Raw genomic sequence first — 21,219 nt, forward strand, 5'->3', positions numbered from 1 at the left:
CCTCCTGGCCTGACTAGAAGCTACGCTAAAGGTGTTACATCACTATGAGGGCGCGACCTGGCTAGAGCAGTCTTCTAATGCCGCCTTGAGTGATGTTTCCTCCTAGTGAATGGAAATGTGCGCGGGCCTAGCGTTCCTCTGGTGTGCTCTCTCTTTCTCCTCCACGTTTCCTGTTTGTGACTGGTCTGGTCTGGCATGGCCAGCGCACTCATGGTTTGGACTTATCAACCTAACACTGGCCCATTTATATCTATATAAAGCGCAAGGTCCTGCCCCCTGCTACTCCAAGTTGGCGGGGGCATACTGGGTCATGTTTGTGTCTGACTTGGTAGAGCGCACACACACACACACACACACACACACACACACACACACACACACACACACACACACACACACACACACACACACACACACACACACACACACACACAGATTCTTGCTCGATTTCTCTTTCTCTATCTCTCTCTCTTTCTCTCTCACTCTCCACTCTCTTACTCTCTCTCTTTATCTCGTACACACACACACACACACACACACACACACACACACACACACGCACAGATTCTTGCTCGATTTCTCTCTCTCTCTCTCTCTCTCTCTCTCTCTCTCTCTCTCTCGTCACACATTCCTGGAGTGCACACCAGACTTCTGTTGGCAGAAAACTTTGGAGCAGACTCAATTAAAATCTTCCTGGCTGGCAGGATGTGTTGGCGTCATGCATTGTGCATATGTGTATGTTGTAAGTTTCAGTGGAAAGAATGGCTCAATTTCAACTGCAGGGTTAATTTAATGATACTTTGTCACGTTTCATTTAGGACACTGTAGAGTGTGTGTGTGTGCGTGTGTGCGTGTGTGCGTGTGTGCGTGTGTGTGTGTGCGTGTGCGTGTGCGTGTGCGCGTGCGTGTGCGTGTGCGCGTGCGTGTGCGCGTGCGCGTGCGTGCGTGCGTGCTTTCGGTAGCAACGCAGTGTTTTGCTTGAGCAATCAAGTAAAGGTGAAGCAATAGTGACTAATCTTTCTGAGGTTAATCATCCTGGAAATGTTGACGATATTTTTTGCCGTTTCTTAAGCCGACTTGATTTCTGCTCATTATCTTAACGATGTTTGCTGAGCTTGCTGGAAATGGCTTACTTATCCACTTAAAACTAATCACTTGCTTCTTTCTTCTTTGTCTTCTTTTCATCTCTCTCTTTCGCTTTCTCTTTCTCTCCCTCTCTCTCTCTGCAGTGAGGATGCGTGAACCTGGCAGGTAATCGCGACCCCCCCACCCCCTTCCCTCACCCCCACCCTCACCCTTGCTGAGTGACACCTCCCTGCTGCCCCACGTTCCCCAGCCGGGCCGTAGGGGGGTAGGGGGGAGGGAGGAGAGGCGTGTGTGGGAGGAGGGGGGAAGGACATAGGACGTCACAGGACCCTGACGCATCATGGCGGGCCGTGGCGGAATAGCCCCCCCGGGGATGACCGGGGATACCGGTGGCGGCGGCGGCGAGCAGGTGAACCAATCACACGTCCTCTTTGACCGCTTCGTCCAAGGCACCACCTGCAAGGGCACGCTGAAGGCCTTCCAGGAGCTGTGCGAGTACGTGGACCTCAAGCCCACCGAGTCGCGCATCTTCTACCACAAGCTCAAGTCCAAGCTGAACTACTGGAAGGCAAAGGCCCTGTGGGCCAAGCTGGACAAGAGAGCCTCCCTCAAGGACTACAAGAAGGGACGGGCCTGTGCCAACTCAAAGGTGAGGATTTTTTACCCTCTGCCAAGGAGGTTATCTTTCTGATGGAATTTATTTCTCTCTGCGAGTATTGGCTTTGCCATTGCCTCAAGGTGATCATGTTTTTTTGTTAAAATAAGTAAATTGGGGGCACTGTGGCGCAGCATGCTATGAGTCCCACAGATGGTCTTGCATGCCCATGGGGAGTGGGGACCTGTGTTTGAGTTCGTCCTGGGTCTGGGTCCTTTGCCTGCCCTGCCTCATCTTTCTCTCCCACTCTCTTGAATTTGTTACCTAAAGAATGGCAAATGAGCATGGCAACTCCAGTTGAAACACTGAAAAGTGTATAGCTTAGGAAAAATGAAATTAAAAAATGTGCATGTCCATGTGTTCTCCCATTACAATACTGTTAAAACTTTGAGTTTTCTGCTAAAATTTCAACTTTACCGTTGTTGTGATGCTAAATCTTATGCGTGTCTGCCCAATGGAGAGATGGGGAACCTATGGCCCGCGGGCCGTTTACGGCCCTTAAGGCGGTAAAGTGCAGGGGGAAATCCTGGCTTGTGTTCATGCTAGTAGATTAGAGAGCAGAGTACGCCCCTTTTGGGACTTCATAAAATTTGATGTGGTCCCTTGAAATAAAAAGGGTTTCCCACCCCTGGCCTAATGTGTGCTGTGCAGTGTCTGATCATCGGTTACTGTTTTCATGTTGTTTCATGCTGTCTTCTGTCTACACTGAGTTTTCTGCTAAAACTTCAACTTTGCCGCTGTTGTGTTACTGCATCTTACTTGTGTGCGGCTAATGTCTGCTGTGTCTGATCATCGGTTGCTGTTAAAACTTCAACTTTGCCGCTGTTGTGTTACGACATCTTACATGTGTCTGCTGCCTATTAATGTGTGCAGTGTCTGATCATCGGTGCGGGCCCCTGTGGCCTGCGCACGGCCATCGAGCTGGCGTTCATGGGGGCCAAGGTGGTGCTGCTGGAGAAGAGGGACGCCTTCTCCAGGAACAACGTGCTGCACCTCTGGCCCTTCACCATCCAGGACCTCCGGGGGCTCGGCGCCAAGAAGTTCTACGGGAAGTTCTGCGCCGGCTCCATCGACCATATCAGTGAGTCCCCATTAGGGATGCAAACGATTAATCGATTAATCGACTTTAATAGATCAATCCATTAATCGATTAAAAAACATTAATCGCAATTAATCGATAATTCAACTGACAAGAGACCCAGGTGAAATGGGCATGTGAAGAGTGTGTGTGAAGAGGGGTGTGAATAGTGGGAATACTTAAATCACCTTTGAATGAAAGAATTTAAATAGAATTAACTTAAATGTGGTATTTTATCTCAATTTTTTATTAAAATGTTTAGATTTAGTAGTTTTTTTCTGAGAAACATTGAGATTTCGGGGGGAAAATGCCGCTTATCAATTAATCGTAAGTCGATCGATAAGGCTATCAACTAATGATTAATGAATTAATCGATAATTTGCATCACTATTCCCCATGTACAGTACATGCACACACATCCACTTGCATACATGCCCAGGGCCCAAAACAAAGTCATTTGACCCCCTCCCCCTCCTCCTCTCAATACATACATTGTCATGAGGGCCCGCTTTTTCCCCTGAGCCCCAGGCCCTGGACAACTGTACTGTTTGTCGTTCCCTGCATGTATGTTTACATGCACACATGCAGATGTATCCATAACACGGGCACACACACTCCATTGACCATATCAGTCACACACACACACACACACACACACACACACACACACACACACACACACACACACACACACACACACACACACACACACACACACACACACACACACACACACACACACACACACACACTCCGAGGCCACCACCATGGCCTGTTCTCGTCAAGAAGGCCCTCTTGCCATGCTTCCTGTGACATTCCATATGTATGAGTCACTATGAGAAGAGTTGTTTTCACAACCCCCTTTTCTCTCTTCCGTTCCCAACTAGTGCATGGGGCTTTTTGCAAAAAGAGCTGTCGTTATCCACCTTGACATTATTATTGTAGACCTGCCCATTGGTGTCTCTGTCCGTGTGGAGAGTTGCTGAGTGATTTTAAAGTGACCTTCCAGCGTTTCTTGAAAATAGGCTCGTTTCACACATTCACCCGACTTAAGTGACTAAGTCTTACCTATCACCTATTCTTCCAGCCGTTCTCCACAGCTGGTAGAACAGTAGATGGACTAGTCATAATTATGTAACTCAGGGTTTCCCAAACTGGGGTGCGTGCACCCCTGGGGGTGCGCGGCCTGGCATAAGGGGGTGCGTGAGCTGAATAGAGCAATGGTGGATATGTGAGTTTTTATCCAGCATTGATGAACATTAAGTCATTTTTAATTGTATTTAGACTTGTATGCTGGAAGGGTCCATCTAAAGTGTAGTTTAACTCCTAGACTACTGGAAAAGAGGATTACCCAAACTGAATATGCATAATGTGCAGTTAATCCATGCTTGCGTGGCCATTAGCACACCAAAATATTCGTTCACCGTTCAATGTACAAGGGGGTGCGCAGGGAAAAAAGTTTGGGAACCGCTTGTAACTGAAGGGGAGGTGGGAAATGGTAAAAGAAGAGGCAAAAATCTGCATGCTGTTGCTGCTCACCGATTTATTGAACACAACGTTTCGACCTCAGGCGGTCTTCGTCAGGTGTATACGTAGGTGTGACACCTATACCTGATGAAGAGGTTGGAGAGCTGTGTTCAGTAAATTGGTGAGCAGCAACAGTATGCAGATTTTTCCTTCTTCTTTTTTAATGCGTCTTTGTTTGATCCAGCACCTGTTTTACTAGATGTGCGCACATCCCTCACACTACTTTCAAGGTGGGAAATGGTTACATTTCCAGAAATAATGGAGCGACAACCAATGACAACAGGTCCTTGGTAGCACTCTAATAAAACAACCAATCTCAGTGCACCAGCAGTGCACCACTCTTTTGCTTCCATTTATGCCACTTCCTTCGATTGTGCCAAGCTTATTGTTATCAGACGACAGAATTTGATATGGGCTATAACCATTTAGCGCTCACTGTGAAAGTGAAAGCCCACCTTGGAAACTCCCATCGTCATTGTGACACGGTACCAGTCATGGTGGAGGATGTCGGGAGAGCACTGGTTAATTACTCCCTCCCACCAACCTGTCGGGTTGGGAATCGAACCAGCAACCTTTGGGCTACAGGTCTGACACCTTAACCGCTTGCTCGTGACTGCCTATTGTGCTTTGTCAAAGGTGTGTTTTGTGTTTGTTTGTGTGTGTCTAGGTATTCGCCAGCTGCAGTTGATGCTGCTGAAGGTGGCTCTGCTGCTGGGCATTGAGATCCATGTGAATGTGGAGTTTAAGGGACTCATCGAGCCACCGGAGGACCAGGAGAACGAGAGTGAGTTTCTGCCCCAGTAGAACAGCCTCATCCTGGGCTACACAACAGCTCAACACCCCCCCCCTGCAAATACTACCCATCATAGTAAAGAACAACTGACCCTGACATACTTGTAGATGTAACCCTGCCTGTTTGTGTATGTCTCTCGCTGTCTCTTTCTCTCTTTCTCTCTTTCTCTCTTTCTCTCTTTCTCTCTGTGTCTCTTTCTCTCTGTGTCTCTTACTCTCTCTCTCTCTCTCTCTCTCTCTCTCTCTCTCTCTCTCTCTCTCTCTCTCTCTCTCTCTCTCTCTGTATGTATGTAGGAATAGGTTGGAGGGCAGATATACACCCGAGAACTCATCCTGTCAACGAGCTGGAGTTTGACGTTATAATTGGAGCAGACGGGAGGAGAAACACGTTAGCAGGTGAGCAACACTTGCTGTCTCCTGTCACACTGATTTGCTGGGACTGCACCCACCACACACACACACACCACAAGCCCATATGTACACACACACACACACACACACACACACACACACACACACACACACACACACACACACACACACACACACACACACACACACACACACACACACCACACGCCCATATGTACACACACACACACACACACACCACACGCCCATATGTACACACACACACATGTGCACACACACCACACGCCCATATGTATACACACACACACACGTGCGCACACACACACACACCACAAGTCCATATATACAGACACACAGACACACACACACACACACACACACAGACACACACACACACACACACACACACACGTGCACACACACACGTGCACACACACACCACAAGTCCATATGTACACACACACACACACACACACACACACACACACACACACACACACACACACACACACACACACACTCACACACTCACACACTCACACACTCACACACTCACCCACACACACACACCCACCGTGAGTGCAGTGACTACGATTTTCAAAGGCCAGTCCATGTGAAAGTAAAAAAAGTGTCCGAGTTTGTTGGTTTGTCCAGTGACGTGGTGGTTTCTTTGACCTCTGTTCCGCAGGAAGGAGTTCTAGGGGCATCTGGCTGTGTTTATCCTTGACCTTCGAACCTTTAACCTCTCTCTCGCTCTTGCTCTCGCTCTCGCTCTCTCTCTCTCTCTCTCTCTCTCTCTCTCTCTCTCTCTCTCTCTCTCTCTCTCTCTCTACCCAAGATTCCGCAGGAAGAAGTTCCAGGTCATCAGTTGGTGTAGTGACCGGGTGTATCTTTGACCTTTGAACCTTAACCCCCCTCTCCCTCTCCCTCTCTTTCTCTATACTCAGGATTCCGCAGGAAGGAGTTCCGGGGGAAGCTGGCCATCGCCATAACGGCCAACTTCATCAATCGCAACACTACGGCTGAGGCCAAGGTGGAGGAGATCAGCGGGGTGGCCTTCATCTTCAACCAGAAGTTCTTTCAGGACCTACGAGAAGCCACAGGTAACACACACATTTGGAGATAGACCGATGCAAATGTAGACAGACAGACAGACAGACAGACAGACAGACAGACAGACAGACAGACAGACAGACAGACAGACAGACAGACAGACAGACAGACAGACAGACAGACAGACAGACAGACAGACAGACAGACGCACGCACGCACGCACGCACGCACTAATGAATGGGGGAAGGCATCATGCCTCAAATGTACTCATTATGGGGAAAATGTTCTGTCAGTGTTTCTCACATGTTCACGCACGCACGCACGCACTCCTGAAGACAACCACTCACTTCTAAGAGTCAGCTGTGCATCATTTCCCCCCTATGTTAACGACCGCGCCGGATCAATAAGGACGCTGTGCATTTACACTGACAAGCTGCCATTAGTGTCTTGAGTGATGGACAGCAGGAGCTCTGTGTGTCAGAGTGCAAGACAGTCATGCGGAGAAACCTGTCTGTCCGTGTTCAGACTGGAGATGCCATGGGGTCATTGTGCTTAAAGGTGCACTATGCAGGAAATGGTAAAAAAAGGTACTGCAACTATGCTTCTCATTGAAACTGGGTTGCCTATTGCCAAATTTGATCTTTTCATGAAAGTTTACTAGGTAATAAACTACTATTTTCTAGTATGGCCCAAGTCCAGTTTTTTTTTCTCCAACATTTTTGCAGCTAAAAATGTCTATTTCTGGAAATTCAAAATGGCGGACTATGGAGAAGATCCCCCTTTTAATGTATGAAAAGTGCAATTTTCCCAGTCATCATGAATACTTAGAATTTGATGGTGGTGGTAAGTATTCATGAAAAAGGTAACATTAGTGAATGGGTAGCATGAATTCTGGAAATAAACAGCTAAAAATCTTGCACAGTGTACCTTTAACTGTAGGCTTTTGGCCTCTCGGGTTGACAGCCAGGTGTGTTGACAACAACAGGGCTGGAAGGCTTGACGGTGAGAAGGCTTCAAAACGTGACGAGATATCACTTGACAAGCATTGCCGGTTGAATCCCAAACAGGTATTCGGTTGCAGTCAAAAAGATTGTAGCAATTCATCTCAGGACAGAGAATGTACAGTGCTGGCAGGCAGGTATTGTACAGACACAAAACAGGGCAAACGAGAGGAGATGGTGAAAATGTATTGGAGAGAAGCATGACAGATGTCTGTGGGTGGGGGCGGCTGATGGTGCGCGCTGAACTGTGAAAGACAAGTGCTGTAGATTTAGGGTGGGGAGGCCTCAGGAGACTGGCGAGGAGAGGAGAGGGGTGGGGTGGTTGTGTTGGGTTGGGTTGCGGGGAGAGAGCAGTGATACCATATCAATAAAAGGCTAATGCTGTCCTCTCATTCAAAATTAATGTGACACCTGGCCCTTGGCTTTTAACTTCTTGCACTGAATTTAGTATTATTTCCCATTTAGATTTCAGAACTGTTCAATATTTTACCCACCCTACAGTACAAAGTGTGGTTCATATGCATGTGCCAACCATGGCCTCAGCTGAGCAGAAACATGATGGGCAGTTTGGCAGAGTGCCTCAGACAGTGAACGCCCTGCTTCTTCAGTTTTATATGCAGAATTGAGTTTTATTCTCGGTGTCATTTGCGATGTAGCCAGAAATGTTAAATATTTTACTCTACCAAGTGCCACAGGCTTAGCTCAGCAGTTAGCAGTAGCAGGGTGGCAGATTGACTCAGTGCTTCTGGATATTGTGTCAATTTTGTGCACAGCATTTAGTTTTACTTTTAAAAAAAAAGAAATGTTAAATATTTTACTTTACTCTACCAAGTGGATGAGACAGCCCTGGCCTTAAGGGCCGTACACACACGTCGCTGCTAGTTACTCGCTCAGCGAATGAACTCAATAGAATGTAAATGTGTTCCAGCGAGACTAGCAGGCGAGTAGGCGAGTACTGTACAAGCGATGCGATGTGGGCGGATCCCGAGTTGAAAATATTTTATCTTCGAGCGAGGCGAGTAAGCGAGTAACCAATTGGAAGGCAGAGTTCGGTTCTTCTCGCCTGTTCACTGGCAGCTAAAGCCGCGGGAACTTTCAGCGAACGTTCCATGAAAGAGAGGCGAGTAGGCGAGCAAGCGAGAAGCTAGTAAATACCAGCGATGTGTGTGTGTACGGCCCTTTAGCTCAACAGCAGCAGTAGCAGTAGCAATAGCAGCAGCAGCAGTAGCAGCAGGTAGGATGGCTGGTTGGTAGCAGTAGCAATAGCAGCAGTAGTCAGTGTTGCCAGATGTGTCTGACCAAATCCCGCCCAAAAGGTTCTCAAAAACCGCCAAAATGCGCTGAATTCCGCCCAAATTCAACAAATTACATTGACTTCTATGGGCCCAAAACGGCTTAAAAAAACGCCAAATGGACAATTTTTCCCGTTTTTGCCCGCCGACGCTCATCCCAAGTAGCCCAATTGGGCGGGCACCCGCCCAATCTGGCAACAGTGGCAGTAGTAGCAGCAGGTAGGATGGCTGGTTGGTAGCAGCAGCAATAGCAGCAGTAGTAGCAGTCAGTGATGCGCGGGCTGACCCGAAAGCAGCGGGCGCTTGCAGTTAACTGCGGTCGACCGCAGGCACGGGTTATGAAATATTATTTTTAATGAAATTCGGGTCGGGTGCGGTCGGTCAGGACCTTTGAAATGATGCCGAATTTTAAAGTAGGCTATAGGCTAGCCAATAGGCTATAGTTTACTTCAGCAGACAGGGACATTTTTTGCGAAATAGATCAAAGTTTATATGGCTGAATAACTACGATGGTGCCACGCGCTCTGCAGGAGACTTGGGCTCCTGCGTCGGCCGAATATCTTCTGCGCGCAACTGGTGCAGCAGGTGCAACCATTGAGTGCATTTTGAAGAACACAGAGGGTGCTCTCTAAACAGTGCAGTGATGGATATAGCCTATATTTTCTTATAGGCCTACAATTGTAGGCCTAATGGTGTCGCACTCATGTGTTGCTTACAGAGTTTGTTTTCATTTCCTGTGTCGTACCATGACTACGAGGCAATCCACTTGACGGCTGGCTCCGTCTGCTCACCAACCTACAGATTAATTTTCTCCATGTATCCAAACGACGATACAATAAACAGGTGACAGTCGCAGTCGTCATTGCATGGCCTCGGTTCAAAAATCCAACATGTCCTGTTGAAATGCACAGCTGTCTTGTTCTTGACGCAAATTCCTTTTTTAAGACCTTTATTGACGTGATTGTGCTTTGCCAATGACGCTAGGGTGTTCATAAAGACGCACGGCTACTATTTTCAAAGGCGGGTCGGGAAGCGGGCCGGGTCAATATTTTTCATGAATATTTCTTGCGGGCAGGGTAAGCGGGCGGACTAGGGAAAAAAGCGGTCGGGTGTGTTTTGTTTTTTCGTCGACCCGCGCATCACTGGTAGCAGCAGCAGGCAGCAGGGTGGCAAGTTGGCCGTGTGCCTTGAGACGGTGGGGATGGCTGACTGGACAGGGCTGGATGGGGCTAGAGGTGACATAGTGCTGACAGCCGGTGGGGTTGTCTGCTCCAGTCAGCGGGAGGCTTTTTCAAGTGCTAGACAGAGTGCTGTGCAGTGCAGTGTAGTGCAGTGCTTTTGGATGGGGATATCTGTCTGTCGGTCTGTGTGCTCTACTCAGGCGCTTGAAAATTCATTACGTACTTGTAGAAAAATGTTTGCTTTTCTGATGTGAACTACAATGTGCTGTAAATGAGAAGCATACTGAGGGTACACTCATCAAATAACTTATCAGCATGATAATTATCATCAGGATGAGGAAGCAACAAGACTCACCTAACCTTTTAGATAGACACTGACATTTACATTGACATTAAGCATAGTATGGCGTCATGCTATCACCCTGGTAGTGAATATTGTTGGCGCGGTGGGCTTACATAACATAAGCACAGGCCTTACCCAGGGCTTCCCGCTGGGCTCCTGAAAAGATCCAATTATTACACCCCCCTCCACCGCCCCCGCCGCCCCTAAAAAGCTGCAATCTTTATCCCCCGCATGACGGGCGGTCCCACCTATAAGCCTATAAGCCTGCGAGCAAAAAGCAAAGATGCTTTGAGTGGCACCACCATTTTTGTTCTGTAGCATTTATAACCATGGAAAAGTTTGAGCTCGAACTTCCATGCGTCAGCTGCAGGTGTATTTGGGAGTTTCCATTCAGGTGGCAAGTTCAATTTAGGTAAACACGAGTGTATGTACTTCAAGAGTGCAGTGCAGTCCATGTGGTTTTGGGGGTTGGCTGTTGTTGTTTCTGTGGTTATAGAGATATTTTCCCGGTGCACCTTTTCATTTCTCAGTGCAGATGTGTGTCTGAGACAAGTTCATTCATGAGTAGTGGTCTCAGTACAGTATAGGTACTTGGGTGCTCAAGAAGTTATGGGTCATTCCGTGTGAAATCAGAGCACCTCTCATGGGGGATGATTGCATGTTTACCGATTCAGATTTTCAGATTCATTTTTCCGTCTGTTCCCCCCCTTACCATAGGTGCCAATTGTTCTTTAGATCTACCATGTCACTAAAAAGGCATACCAAGATTCATTACATTCCGTGCTTCAAAGTGTCGGAATGACCTAATGTGTACGGTATGTGTACAGTGTGTGCGTGTTGCAAAGACAATGAGGAAGGACAGAGGCTAAGGGTTCCGGTAAGGTTTAGGAGGTTAGGCTGTATTGACACTTTTACAACAATTACAGTAACTCAAAGATGCAGCCCATTTCAACAAAACACTTGCCGACAGACTAGCTGACCGACTAGTGGTCCGGGCTGGCTGTACTGGCTTGCTGGCCCAGTGTGGGGCCTCTTTGCTGTTTGTGTTGTGAGTCGTGTAATGCTGCTGGCCTCCCCGTGGCCTTGGCCCGGCCGGCTCTCTAATGAACACGCTCAAAGGCTCCCGCACACTGCTGACTCATTGCACACATACAGGAAGAAACAGAGGGGATAAATGATGAACCCCGCGATTCCAAACCAGGCGACTAATAAATCTCTCCCCACTTTCTTTTTTGTCTCCATCCCTCTCCTCTCCTCTCCCTTTCTGTCTCCCTCTCCTCTCTTCTCCTCCCCTCTTGTCTCCCTTTCTGTCTCTGCTCTGCTCTGCTCTGTCTCTGCTCTTCTCTCCTCTCCTCTCCTCTCCTCTCCTCTCCTCTCCTCTCCTCTCCTCTCCTCATCTCGTCTCCTCTCCTCTCTCCATTCCTCTCCTCTCCTCCCCTCTCCTCTACTCATCTCCCCTCTCCTCCTCTATATTCTCCTCTCCTCTCCTCTCCTCTCCTCTCCCTTTCTGTCCCTCTCTATCACTCTCTCTCCCCTCTTTCTTGGTGTTTCTCACCTCTCTCTATTCACCTCTCTCTGTATCTCTCTCCATCTGTCACTTTCACCCTCTCTCTCTCTCTCTCTGTCTATCCTCTGTTTTCCTCCTCACCGTCTTGCCCCCACACTCTCCCCTACCCCCCCGCTGTGTCTCTCCTCTGCCTGCTGATTGGATTACGCAGGGATTGACCTGGAGAACATCGTCTACTACAAGGACGACACGCACTACTTTGTCATGACCGCCAAGAAGCAGAGCCTGCTGGAGAAGGGCGTGATCTTACATGTGAGTGACCGCACACACAGGAAGGACGAAACAGCAACAGTCCCTTTTTAATGCCATCTATTTTTCTGTCTCTGTCTCTGTCTCTGTCTCTGTCTCTGTCTCTGTCTCTGTCTCTGTCTCTCTCTCTCTCTCTCTCTCTCTCTCTCTCTCTCTCTCTCTCTCTCTCTCTCCCCCCGCCCTCTCTCTCTCTGGTCAACATCTTTTTTTGTGCTGTCTGTCTGTCTGTCTGTCTCTGTCTGTCGGCTGTCTGTCCATTTGTCTGTCCGTCTCTCTGGCGGTCTCTCTGGCATGTTACATGCAAAGTGACCACAGTCACTGAGTCCTTCTCTTTCATCAGCATCCCTTTCCAGTACCACATCTTACCCTTTGTGTCTGTCTGTCTGTCTGTCTGTCTGTCTGTCTGTCTGTCTGTCTGTCTGTCTGTCTGTCTGTCTGTCTGTCTTTCTGATTACCAGTCTGTCCCTAGACTTCTTTCCTCTTCTCTCCTCTTTTGTTCTTTTGTTCTGTTCCGTCCTTTGTGTTTTTGCGCCTCATCCATATTGCAGACCTGACCACTCAAGCATGTTTTCTCCTGTCATTCGCTCTGCATCATTGCCCTTTTATTTATCCTTCGACCTTATATCTGTGCACACACGCACACATGCACGCACACATGCACGCACACACACACACACACACACACACACACACACACACGCGCGCACACACCGGGCGCTGCCACACACACACTCTCTGTCAAGCCAAAGGCTTTTGATACCAACACAGAATCTTTCTATCTGTCTGTCTGTCTCTCTCTCTCTTTCTGTCTGTGCCTGTATGTCTCTGCATGTGCATGTCCAGAAGAACATATTCCACATACGAAATCATAGCATATTCATTTTGTGATGAGCACAAACGGTGACAATGCATGAAATAGACTCTAAGGCTTACAATGTTGCTACCACAGCAAACCCCATCGATGCGCCCCATAGCTGTGAGGGGCCTTGGATGGGGTAATGTTTAGCATTCACACCACTCCATATGCACAGGCCGTCACGGACCAAAGATCTGCCAAACACATTGTGGAGTCAAGTGTTTGTGTGTGTGTGCGTGTGTGTGTGTTGTATGCCTGTGTGTGCATGTGCAGTACGTGCACTGGACCACATAGTAGACGCACAACAAGCAAACATGAACACAGACAGAGAGAGCCATGTGCTGCTGAAACTGGATGCCTTCGGTACGACTACGAGGGCCTCTCTCTCGCTAAACATTTGCCAACTCTGCCCCATCATTAACAAGTGTTGCTAAGGTACTGACAAAATACTGACACACACACAGCGAATACTAGCCTGGAAACCTAGAAACCCCTATTGGGTAAGTAGTAGGGTGCGAAATAAAATCATCATGACAATATAATAACAATAATCATCAAATAATAATCTTTTTTTCTTTATTAAAGTTTTTTAGTTTTGAACACAAACACAACCCCAAGCCCAAGGCACATACAAAACAAATAGACAAACAAATAATAATAATAATAATAATAATAATAATAATAATAATAATAATAATAATAATAATAATAACAATTTAAAAAACCACAACAAATAGACAAAAAAACAATAAAATAAGCAAATAAAATTCAGAACCATGATGATAATAATTACTTCATTTTATATAGCCTATCGTATCGTGACCCCTGTGTCGTGATGGGTATTAGTTACAGGTTTTTGCCATTACCCAGTTTAGTCAGTAGAAAGCAATACTCACAGTATTTAGGAGTAAAAACATGTTACCAGTAGACATAAACTATTTGTCTTTAAATGCAACACTTTTAATGCATCCAAATGCAGCATTGCAATGTAACTTCACTGTATTCTGGCATTCATTTGATATCCAGCATAAGGAAAATCCCAAAACATATAGCATCTCATCATATTACATGTATCGCAATGTGTACCGCATCGGGACCCCTATATCGTGATATGTATTGTTTCGGATGACCGCCAGAGCTTATCAGTCATTCGGAGTCTATGCGAGAAGATTTGCCAAGAGGTCACTTTCTGGGTTCAGCGTTTTTTTGACCCCGGTCACGGGGGTCACAGGGTGACGTCACCCAGGTCACAAGTGAAGTTGTTGTTATTAAGACTCGACCTTCACGTTCCGTGTGAGGATATCCATGGTCTGTGAGCAGGGCTCTAAATTAACTTTTTCCACCACCAGCCAATTTGGCTAGTAGACATTTTTTCTTACTAGCCAAATGGAAGGTCAACTAGCCATTTTTTTCTCACTAAAATAAACCATGGGTTAATTATATTGCTTTTAATTATTTTATTTAACTAGGCTATGTCCTCAACACAGATAAACACTATAAATATTATACTCAATATATCTATTCTATAATTATTTAGTAATTATATTTTTATTACCTGCATTTAATTATTTTTCATTCCATTTCCATATACTGCACAGACAGCCAAACACTAGCCTATTACCTCACACACCATCACCCAAACCTCACATACAGTATAGGCCTACAACTCACACAAACACAGCATGCCTTCAACACTAATGTCACACACATACCAGACTTTCAACATACACTAGCCAAACACACACACAACTAAACACTGCAAAACCTCATATCCCCTACACAGCATCACTTCACACACAGTGGGCCAAATACCATGGACAATGCACAGAAGACAGGTGAAGGGGAGAAGAGATGAAGGGAGGAGAAGGAGACGAGAGGAGAAGGACAGGAGACACCCGCGCGCACGCACGCACGCACGCACACACACACACACACACACACACAACTACACAGTGCATGAATGATGTCTGCATTGTGTGTTTATGCTGCTGCTGCGTGACACCTTCAAGTTCCTCCAGGTCAAATTCATATTAGCTTTACTTACGATGCGCTTGGAATGACAATTACCATTACGCTGTCAACTAGATCCAATAACACCACGGAGACCATGCTTACTTTGTTACTTTCGTCGCTAGTTTTTGTTATCTTTTTTCACTTACTCCTGTCGAAGTCGTGCAGGATCTTTGCGATGGCATGGGCGTTATTGGGAAACGACAACTCCATCGTTTGTAGTTGCGAGGACCTCGCAAATATCAGACAGCTTCTGACGGCAACGACACTGTTTTGACAGACAGCTGTAATGTCCCTGCACTCACTCACGTCGTTTTCGCTCCACCAATACTCTATTTCACCGTCACAACAGTTACGCTGCTATTACTTGCATTCATCTACACCACCGTGCTTTAACCACTGCCACATTATTTTTCATCTGACCAAAACCTACAAAACCAAAGTAATCCGCGCTAGTCCGCTCATTGAACATATTTTATCAACACTAGTTCCAGCGCGCGGGTATCAAACACAGAGCCAATGGCTGTGAGGCTGCCTTATTGTGATTAACGGTCAGCCAATGGGTGTGGGCTACATCATGACGGTAGGACTAATGTTCATGGGTAATGTAGGCGACGTTTTAACGTTCATCAGACGGCAGCTACAGATCTGTGCGGGCAGCTGTTTAACATTCAGTCGGGCGCGCGCTACCGGCCAATTTGGCTAGTGGATGACTTTTTTCTACCAGCTAAAATGATTTTTCACCCGCATTTGGCGTGTTGGCGTGCGTTAATTTAGAGCCCTGGCTGTAAGCACTGTATCCTTGTGCTGTAAGCACTGCCTCTGGTGGTCCGGATAAACGACATAGAACAATTGTACATGGATTGGCCACCACAGTCCAGACCTTAACCCCACTGAGAATCCTTGGGGTGTGCTAGAGACGGCATTGTACTGTACAGCGGTCGGACTCTGCCATCATCATTGCGAGATCTTGATGAGAAATGTATGCGACACTGGATGGAAATTAAGCTTGTGGCATTTGCAGACCCTTAGTGAAACAATGCCAAAGCAAATGGGTGCCGTAATCAAAGCTTAAGGCGATCCAACGGCATTCTAGAATGTGGTGGTGGAGGAGAGGTCACATGCAGCTGTTGGCACCATGGAGGGGTTTTAACATGCCTCTGTGTTGGCACAAAGAGTGTTTGTCTGACTGTTATGTGTCTGTTATGTATGCATGTTGCGTACGTGCATGCTGAGTTTTACACAGAGGCACAAAGCCGGGACTCGATATAGAAGCATGAATCAGAATCGAACAGCCTCTCAAAATTCAACATATCTCAACACCCCCTCACACACTCACACATTCATTCTTTCACTCCCTCTCCCTCTCTCCCTCTTGCTCTCTGTCTCTATGTCTCTCTCTCTCTCTCTCTCTCTCTCTCTCTCTCTCTCTCTCTCTCTCTCTCTCTCACACTCACACTCACACACACACACACACTTCTTTTTTCACCCTTACACTTTCGCTCATTCTCTCTGCAGTCATAGCTGAAGAATTTGGTTCACACCGCCCTCTACCAAAACACACACACACACACACACACACACACACACACACACACACACACACACACACACACACACACACACACACACACACACACACACACACACACACACACACACACACACACACACACACACACTGACCCATTCTCAAGACACATGCACACACCCTCTCATAACATTCTTCCACTGGGCCCAATTTTCACAGTATGCTAAAACACACACTCATGCCATGTTGCAAACAAACACACACATTCACAAAACCCAGAAAATATACCCCACCCCCCAAAAGACACACACACGCACACGCGCACACGCACACGCACACACACACACACACGCACACACACACACACACACACACGCACACACACACACACACACACACACAAACACACACACACACACACACACACACACACACACACACACACACACACACACACACACACACAGTAAACACAGTGGTAGTACAGTATTACCTCTGGTTGAGTACAGCTAAGCTCTTTGGATCAGTATTACCGAACCTCTACTTAATTTGATATATATGAAGAGATTTAAGTACAAATCAGGTTCCAAATCTTGTGATCACACACAGTCACAGACTTTTTTCTTTTATTGCTGGCCAGTGAAACATCATGTCGCCGACCCATCCTGACAGTTGTTGGTTTTATCTCTCTTTCGTTGGAATATGCAAGCCCTCCACCTCTCACTCTGGCCTAATTCTACAGTCTCACTTTGTCTCGTATTTCAGTTCATACTGTTGTTACCTCACCTCCGTCTCAGTGTTTGGACGCTAGAGGTGTGTGTTGGTCGCCTGCAGGGGGCACCAAACACATAACATTAAATGCTATCTTTTGTGTTAATTGTCTGTGAACAATTAACTGGGACCTTCCTCTGTATGACATGGTTTCTTAAAGGTGCACTGTGTAATATATTTTGTTGTTTATTTCCAGAATTCATGCTGACCATTCACAAATGTTACCTTTTTCACAAATACGTAGCACCACCATCCAATTATGACTGGGAAAATTGCACTACCCGAAAATTGCACAAAATCGCATACATGAAAAGGGGGTCTTCTCCATGTCCGCCATTTAGAATGTCCAGAAATAGACATTTTTGCTCGATCCTTTTGAAATACGGAGGGTCACCCCTAGATACATACTACACATGCTGCACCAACAAGTGGCGCATCACCTCCTCTGGCAGTGTTTCCCATTCACATCCAACACAGTGCAATCGTAAAGGAGACGGACAATGGAGAAGATGCCCCTTTTCATCTATTAAAAGTGCAATTTTCCCAGTCATAATGAATACTTAGAATTTGATGGTAGTAGGAAGTATTCATGAAAAAGGTAACATTTGTGAATGGGCAGCATGCTTTCTAGAAATAAACTACTAAAGATATTACACAGTGCACCTTTAAAGGTACACTGTGCAGGAAATGGTCAAAAAAGGTACTGCAACTATGCTGCTCATTGAAACTGGGCTGCCTATTGCCAAATTGAATCTTTACATGAAAGTTTACTCAGTAATTAACAAATATTTTCTAGTATGGTCCAAATACAGTAATTTTTGCAGCTAAAAATGCCTATTTTTGGAAATTCAAAATGGCGGACTTGGCGGACCAAGTGCAATTTTTCCAGTCATAATGAATACTTAGAATTTGATGGTGGTGATATGTATTCATGAAAAAGGTAACATTAGTGAATGGGCAGCATGAATTCTGGAAATAAACTACTAAAAATCTCACACAGTGTCCCTTTAAGGTAATTCTCTCTCTCTCTCTCTCTCTCTCTCTCTCTCTCTCTCTCTCTCTCTCTCTCTCTCTCTCTCTTGAATCTCTCTCTCTCTTGAATCTCTCTCTCTCTTGAATCTCTCTCTCTCTTGAATCTCTGCCCCACACACAACAATCACGAACACATACTAACACATTGCAAATTCTCCTCCTCCAGGACTATGCGGACACGGAGATGCTGTTGTCCCGGGCCAACGTGGACCAGGCGGCACTGCTGTCGTACGCGCGCGAGGCGGCCGACTTCTCCACCAATCACCAGCTGCCCACGCTCGACTTCGCCATCAACCACTACGGCCAGCCGGACGTGGCCATGTTCGACTTCACCTGCATGTACGCGTCGGAAAACGCCGCGCTGGTGCGGCAACGCAACGGGCACCAGCTGCTGGTGGCGCTGGTGGGAGACAGCCTGCTGGAGGTGAGGACGGGCCTGTTGGGTGAGACTAGGCTGGCTGAATCACTGGCTATCTTTTTACATTAGAAGAAGAAGTTACATTTTTCAGTGACTATTACAATGCCCCAGTGGCCGGATGGTGTCTGGTAAGGGGCTGCGCCAGGGATGAAGGGTAGGAAGGAACACACATTCTTCCTATGGGGAATGAAAAGGATGGGATTTGAACCTGTAACCTTCTGATCCACAGACTAACCACTAGGCTGTGGCTTGAAGAGGGTGCATAGTGAATATGGTAGTCATGCCTCCACCATTGTAGTCTTAGGTCTTATTTAAAATGACTGGCTGGTTGAGTTGACTGGCTGAAAGAGAATTCCTTCTGGCCTTGAAATACATGGTATTCGTTTTAGACCATTCCACACCATGCCACCATCCATTGCATCCCATAGCTGATGGGTGTTGTTTGAAATTACTTGCAGGTTTAGAGTTTGTATTCTTGAAATAGGGATATGGGAGGACTGAAAGCAATGACGTTGAACATTCACATATTCCATGGCTTAAGCAAATACTGCAATTGATTCAACAACAATTGGTTAAACACAGCCCCAGTATTTCACATATATGGTGTAGAGATAAACAAATGCAACTGAGACTCAACAGACTCCCTGAGTACAGTGGCAGCCTAGTCCACCAGGCCAGAGGGAATCATCCAATACCACAAATATGATCTCCACACCAATATACAAAATTGATGGCAGACCAGAAGAGGTTAAATTGGCTAACCACAAAGTATATGTCTAGCTACTGGCTAAACTAGACTGTAAGACCCTGCCTGGTGGAGATGAGATGGGGTTTAGCTAGCCTATCTGGCAGATTATCTGATGTAATCTCTGCAGTATGTGTTCCATGATGCGTGATGTGTGGAATGCCGAGGTCGACTGAGGCATGCTGTGTGGTAGTAGCAACAATAGACGGGTATGCAACTAACGCAGGGGCTGACCATGTCTGTCTGTCTGTCTGTCTGTCTGTCCGTCTGTCTGTCTGTCTGTCTGTCTGTCTGTCTGTCTGTCCCCCTGTCTGTCCCCCTGTCTGTCCCCCTGTCTGTCCCCCTGTCTGTCTGTCTGTCTGTCTGTCTGTCTGTCTGTCTGTCTGTCTGTCCCCACAGCCCTTCTGGCCCATGGGCACTGGCATCGCGCGTGGCTTCCTGGCAGCCATGGACTCGGCGTGGATGGTGCGCAGCTGGGCACAGGGCAAGTCACCGCTGGAGGTGCTCGCAGAGAGGTGAGCAGACCTCAGAGGTCAAGAGGTCACACGCATGGGGTGGATTCCAATATGCAGACTCCCGGCCTCTCTTGCTCATTTGCCTCCTTGTGGGTTTGTGATGACATCACCGACACCAGAATTGTATTGCAATATCTTGCAAAAACTCAATTCTGATGTCATTTTCTCGTTTGAAAACGGGATGGCGAATGAAGAATAGTCCCCTAAAAGTTAGTGGTTGGGCTGACAGCAGGGAAGCTTTATTGTTTTCTCCACGGAGGCGCGGCGTTAGCGAAACGCGAGGCCACAAGCACAGACCGAGGAGGGGAGTCCGCATATTGGAATTCACCCATGCACTGGCTCAGCCATGGGTCAGCTTAGCATGTGCCATAGCTCTATAACAGCTGTTCTCAACCTTTTTTGACTAAATGCCCCCTGGACCTCATCATAAGCCTCCCAATGCCACCCTTAGTATTCAAAAATAAAATGGACCAATGCCCCCCAATGGCAATTAAAATACCTTGCCCTCTCAACTGTATCCTTCTCCTACTCCTAAACCCCTCGATGTTAAGGACATACTACTATAAGTTTGCTGGAATTACAAAACACAGTATGTGTGCAATATGCATTTTAGGCCAGGAGTTTTATTTTCCTGATTCTCCCTTATTATAACTGGCATGGCCCCTTACCACAGGACAAAGATTTCCATACAGTGGACACAAGTCGAAACGTTTGCATATCTCATACACATTATTATAAAAAAAAAAAACACCTCCCCTTTGCTCCTGTGAAATCAAGGTAGGTATATCGCTTGAGTAACTGCCTCGTGGGGTCATTTTAATGTGTCGAAAACCTTCATCTAATGTGTCGAAAGCCTTCATTCGATTCTCAGTGTTACCACCCCATAACATAGCATAACAGAGACAAGTAGCTGCAGTTCTGTCGCAACATGCGTCATAAAGGATTAAGAGTATGCAACCCAATCCTTTATGGGACACTGTGTGGTGTGGGCTCTAATGCCTGCTGCAGGGTGAGGTTTAATGTTTCAACATTAATGCATTAGCGCTGTGTGTGTGTGTGTGTGTGTGTGTGTGTGTGTGTGTGTGTGTGTGTGTGTGTGTGTGTGTGTGTGTGTGTGTGTGTGTGTGTGTGTGTGTGTGTGTGTG

General features: G+C 46.8%; 1 protein-coding gene across 2 annotated transcripts in view; it reads left to right on the forward strand.

Moving 5' to 3' along the window:
* The window catches only part of mical3a (microtubule associated monooxygenase, calponin and LIM domain containing 3a), a 143,363-nt gene that overhangs the window by 47,470 nt on the left and 74,674 nt on the right, over positions 1 to 21,219 (forward strand). For both annotated transcript variants that reach the window (XM_063196891.1, XM_063196892.1), the window contains exons 2-9: positions 1,230 to 1,735; positions 2,615 to 2,822; positions 5,014 to 5,130; positions 5,433 to 5,534; positions 6,458 to 6,613; positions 12,099 to 12,199; positions 18,563 to 18,820; positions 19,959 to 20,074. In XM_063196891.1, coding sequence (XP_063052961.1) covers positions 1,427 to 1,735; positions 2,615 to 2,822; positions 5,014 to 5,130; positions 5,433 to 5,534; positions 6,458 to 6,613; positions 12,099 to 12,199; positions 18,563 to 18,820; positions 19,959 to 20,074 — 1,367 coding nt within the window. In that variant the 5' untranslated portion in view covers positions 1,230 to 1,426. The remainder of the gene's footprint in view (positions 1 to 1,229; positions 1,736 to 2,614; positions 2,823 to 5,013; positions 5,131 to 5,432; positions 5,535 to 6,457; positions 6,614 to 12,098; positions 12,200 to 18,562; positions 18,821 to 19,958; positions 20,075 to 21,219) is intronic.

This window comes from Engraulis encrasicolus, chromosome 4, assembly GCF_034702125.1.
Source record: "Engraulis encrasicolus isolate BLACKSEA-1 chromosome 4, IST_EnEncr_1.0, whole genome shotgun sequence".
NCBI classification, from domain to species: Eukaryota; Metazoa; Chordata; class Actinopteri; order Clupeiformes; family Engraulidae; genus Engraulis; species Engraulis encrasicolus.